This window comes from Octopus sinensis, linkage group LG24, assembly GCF_006345805.1.
Source record: "Octopus sinensis linkage group LG24, ASM634580v1, whole genome shotgun sequence".
Taxonomy (NCBI): Eukaryota; Metazoa; Mollusca; class Cephalopoda; order Octopoda; family Octopodidae; genus Octopus; species Octopus sinensis.
Genome location: NC_043020.1, coordinates 17,400,260 through 17,405,259, shown reverse-complemented (window position 1 = coordinate 17,405,259; position 5,000 = coordinate 17,400,260). Strand labels below are relative to the sequence as shown.

Sequence of the window (5,000 nt, the reverse complement as noted above, 5' to 3'; positions counted from 1 at the left end):
CACAGGAACTTCTTGGACTCTTGGAACATTTGCATGCATTTACTGAGTTTAGGAAGTGGTCTTACTTGGTCAGGATTTGGCTTCCATCAACTATTCATCCATCCATCTATCTATCTATCTATCTATCTATCTATCTATCTATCTATCTATCTCTCTATCTATCTATCCTTCCATCTATCTATCACTTCCTCTCTCTCTCCCTCTCTGCATATATATATATGTATATATATATATATATATATATATATATATATATTTATACCAGAGATGTGCTGTCCAGGTAGGTAAGGTAGGCAGTGCCTACCTTGGATAAAATAGATCGATAGCAATATTTTCCTTTTATGGCAAAATATGTACCTAATTCAATAAAATCATGAAAGTTACTCTGATTATTATGTACAAAATGCAAAATATTTTATTTCTTTATAGATTAGATAGGCATAATTCATCCTGGCTTTTCGATCTCAGTATCTAAGCTACACATAATACTGCTGTAGTACACGTGCTGCGTACATTCCTACAACAACGTTTTCTTTATACGCTATAAAGGCAGAAGTAAATCTGCCTACAACTCAGTCATGCGTCTGCGTTTTGCTTGTTTATTTGTGTGTTTTACTACATAAAGATCACCAACTGTCTACCCTAAATAATTACTGATGGCACGTGCCTCATATATATGCATACATGCATACATATATATATATATATATTTTATTTTATAGAAGGAGCTTCTACAGGACTAGAACTGTTTCATTCAGATGAAATCTTCAGGAAGGGCTGTCAATATAAGGGTCCCTTATATTGACAGCCAGCTTCCTGAAGATTTCATCTGAATGAAACAGTTCTAGTCCTGTAGAAGCTCCTTCTATAAAATAAATTACTTTACTCTGCTATGTATTGAGTACCTTATTTACTGTGGTTAACCCGACTCAACCCGGGACCTACATATATATATATATATATATATAGGAGATAAATTAAAATATATGCATACATACAAACATATATGTACGTACCTACATCTACATGTATATATACATGCATATATAAATAATTATACGGAAGTACAGGACATCACAATAAGACGTAGAAACAGAAAAAGCCAAAAAACAAAAAACAAGAAAACGGAAAACGAAAACCAAATACAGGACAGGTTACACAAGGACAAAACCCCCGTCATCAGCTGTCGCTAGAGGAGTCAGGCATGTTTCGAAGGCATAACAGAACACTAATCCAATAGGCCTTCCTGCGAGAGAATTAAAATAAAATTTCAAGCAGCGGGGCACAATGAGTACGAACACAAACAAGACGTAACAATAAGACTGCAAAATTAAAATACATGTACAAAAACAAACACAAGAGGACGAACGAAAAAGCCTTTTTTCTGGCATAGACAAACAATAAAACTGCAAAAATAAAAATACATGTACAAAAAGTACAATTAGTTACAAAACGAGAAAATAACAAGAATACTATACAGGAAATTAACCACACAGGGGACGAACGAAGAAGCCTTTTGCTGGCAAGGACGAAAGTGTAGTAGCAGCGCGTGGAGGCAGTCTTTTCAATAGTGGTAACCACGTGTAAAGGAATTTTGTTTTATAGGCAAGGAGAAGGGGGGGGAAGGAGGAGGGGGACACGCGGCGAAGAGAGAGGAGGAGGGGGGGGGGAGAAAGATTGAAGAGGTTAAAGCAAAGGAGAGAGTACCGCATCTTCAATATAATAATATTAATATAAAAAAAGGGGGACCAAGAAGTGGATCGAAACGACGAATCGGAACGAACCTGATGCGGGGCGCGCTATATATATATATATATATATATATATATATATATATACATACATATGTGTGTGTGTAGTTCAAATTTACAAGAAACAAAAGACAAACACAGGTGAAAGAAGAACAAGCAGGTGTATTTGTTTAACACTTGGGAAGAATGGAAAAGTCTTCAACAGAGAGAATGGAAAAAAACGGAAAGAGAAAAAAAATATGTAGGGATTAATGGTTCAACATGATGAAATGGTTAAAAGAAAGAGGCTGAGTGCAAGTGAGATAATAACTGTGACCTAGCTGAGCTAGGGTACACAAGCACCTCTGAGTATGCGAGAATGGTGTGTGTGTGTGTGTGTAAATTGGGACAAGTGCATGTAAATATGTGTGGGCAAGCTTGGAATTATGTGAGCAGCCTCTGTGTGTATGTGTGCATGCAAATGCATGTACCTGCATGTGTATATGGGAGCGTATGTATGTATGTGTACAAGTAACCTATATATACATATATACATATAAATATGTAGATGTATATATATATATATATATATATATATATATATATATATATATGGTGAGACTCCCTTTGGTCATGACTGACCATGGGATTGTACCTAGAAAGTTACCATCCCAGGCACAAGTCAGGACAAGGTTGTTTATGGAAGACCAGCAGTCGACCATGCATACCAGCCTCCCGTCTCCACGCCACTGATATTATCCAAGGGAAAGGCAAAGGGGCCGATGCAGCTTGGCACCCGTGACATCGCAACTCATTTCTACAGCTGAGTGAACTGGAGCAATGTGAAATAAAGTGTCTTGCTCAAGAACACAACACACAGCCCGGTCCAGGATTCGAACTCGCAACCTCACGATTGTAACCTCAACGCTCTATCCACTGAGACATGCGGTGTACATATATATATATATATATATATATATTATATATATATATATATATATATATATATATATATACACACATATATATATATATATATACACACACATATATTATATATTATATATATATATACATATATACATATATACATATTATATATATGTATATATATATATATATATATATATATATGTATTATATATATATTATATATATATATATATATATATATATATATATATATATATATATATATATATATAGTATATATATATATATATATATATATATACATATATACATACATACACACATATATATATATATATATTTTTGTATATGTATACATATGTATATATATATATATGTGTATATATGTATATGTATATACATACACACACACACACATATATATATTTACATATATATTTACATATATGTTTGTTTGTCTAAGAGAAGAACAGCTCACCCGCATCTGAGTGTATCCAAGTGTGTTAAATATGACTGTACAATACAAATATATTTCTTTCAACACAGCTTCATGTGATACTCATTATGTCACGAAACAGTAATTATGGAAATTAGGTCTCAAACATGTTCGGGATAATTTTAGGTCAAACACTGTAACAAGGCATGGCTTTGTGGTAAGAAGCTTGCCTCCCAATCACATGGTTCTGGGTTCAGTCCCACAGCATGGCACTTTGGGCAAGTGTCTTCTACTATAGTCTCAGGCTGACCAAGGCCTTGTGAGTGGATTTAGTAGGTGGAAACTAAAACAAGCCCTTTGTGCCTTCATTATTTTATATATATTCTTTTATTTGTTTCAGTCATTTGACTGTGGCCATGCTGGAGCACTGCTTTAAGTCGGACACTCGGCCCCAGGACTTATTCTTTGTAAGCCTTGTACTTATTCTATTGGTTTCTTTTGCTGAACAGCTAAGTTATATGGACATAAACACCAACATTGGCTGTCAAGCAATGGTGGGGGGACAAACACAGATACACAAATACACACACACACACACACAACACACACACACACATATATATACGACAGGCTTCTTTCAGTTTCCATCTACCAAATCTACTCACAAGGCTTTGATCAGTCTTAGGCTATAGAAGACACTTACCCAAGGTGCCATGCAATGGGACTGAACCTGGAACCACTATCTCTATGAGGTAATATTCATATCACTTAAATGTGGATGTTCTCTTAGAACAAACTATACTGCAATAGATACCATGAGAAATACTCTCATATTGGTGTTTGGTGCTGGGGAGATAACTCTCCAAGAACTTCACTGCCAAGACAACCAAATCATGTGATTTTGACCTTCCTTGGTCTTGTCAAAGAAGGATGCTCAACCACAAGGGATAGTAGAGAATCATCTCCCTGCCAGCGATATACAGAATAACAGTGCCAGCAGATTCCCACTAGCGATGTAAACAAAAATGCACTCGTGTCAGTTTTATGTGCATGCACCCACGCTGGCATGGGTTGGCCAGTGTGGCATGAGCTGGTTAGCTGGAGAGCTGCACCAGGTTCCAATCTGTTTTGACATGGTTTCTACAGCTGGATGCTCTTCCTAATGCCAACCACCGTACAGAGTGTGCTGAGTGCATTGTACATGCTACCAGCATGGGTGCATGCACATAAAACTGACACCAGCATAAATGCATTTTATATAGCAGTCACAAGTGCATTTTACATGGCACTAGCACGAGTGCATATTATGTGGCACCAACATGTGCAGTGTTTTCATAATAGGGGTGAGAGAGGGGAATGTTGGGTTGACCTTCTGAGAATCCAGTATCTGCGTATCTGGGATGAGTAGTTTTCTGAACTGGCACACGAGAAATTTTGACATTTAGTTTCAGGGTGTTTTCCTTTGGTGTTTGGTTGGTTAATAGAAATTTGATTAATCAAAGCTGAATGGGGTGTAGAAGTACATAATGCCAGCTATGATTGAACTCTTTGTTGCTGTGAACCCTCCACCGACAATGAAGCCATCGTGAAAACCTTAATTCAAATGCAAGCACTCAGTTATTTTACAGAGAAAAAAAAAAGTACTAACAAATTTTGTTTCTTTTCTTGGAATCCGGGCATCAATTATTCCAACAACTCCATATGACTTTTTGTTTCTGTCTTCAAATAAAGTCTTTCCTGGTTCATATGTTCCTGGTCCTGGAATATTCTGGAAACATATAAACAAACAACCAAACAAATAAAGAAAGAAAGAAAATAAAATAGTGTACATTTAAACACTAGAGAAAAATACCTTTAACAGGTAATTTTCACATGCTAGAAGAAGCAGTCAAAATGACCAA

General features: G+C 36.0%; 1 protein-coding gene across 2 annotated transcripts in view; it reads right to left on the bottom strand.

Moving 5' to 3' along the window:
* The window catches only part of LOC115224094 (lymphocyte expansion molecule-like), a 78,526-nt gene that overhangs the window by 47,867 nt on the left and 25,659 nt on the right, over positions 1 to 5,000 (bottom strand). For both annotated transcript variants that reach the window (XM_036512865.1, XM_036512866.1), the window contains exon 6: positions 4,748 to 4,867. In XM_036512865.1, the coding sequence (XP_036368758.1) occupies positions 4,748 to 4,867 (120 nt within the window). The remainder of the gene's footprint in view (positions 1 to 4,747; positions 4,868 to 5,000) is intronic.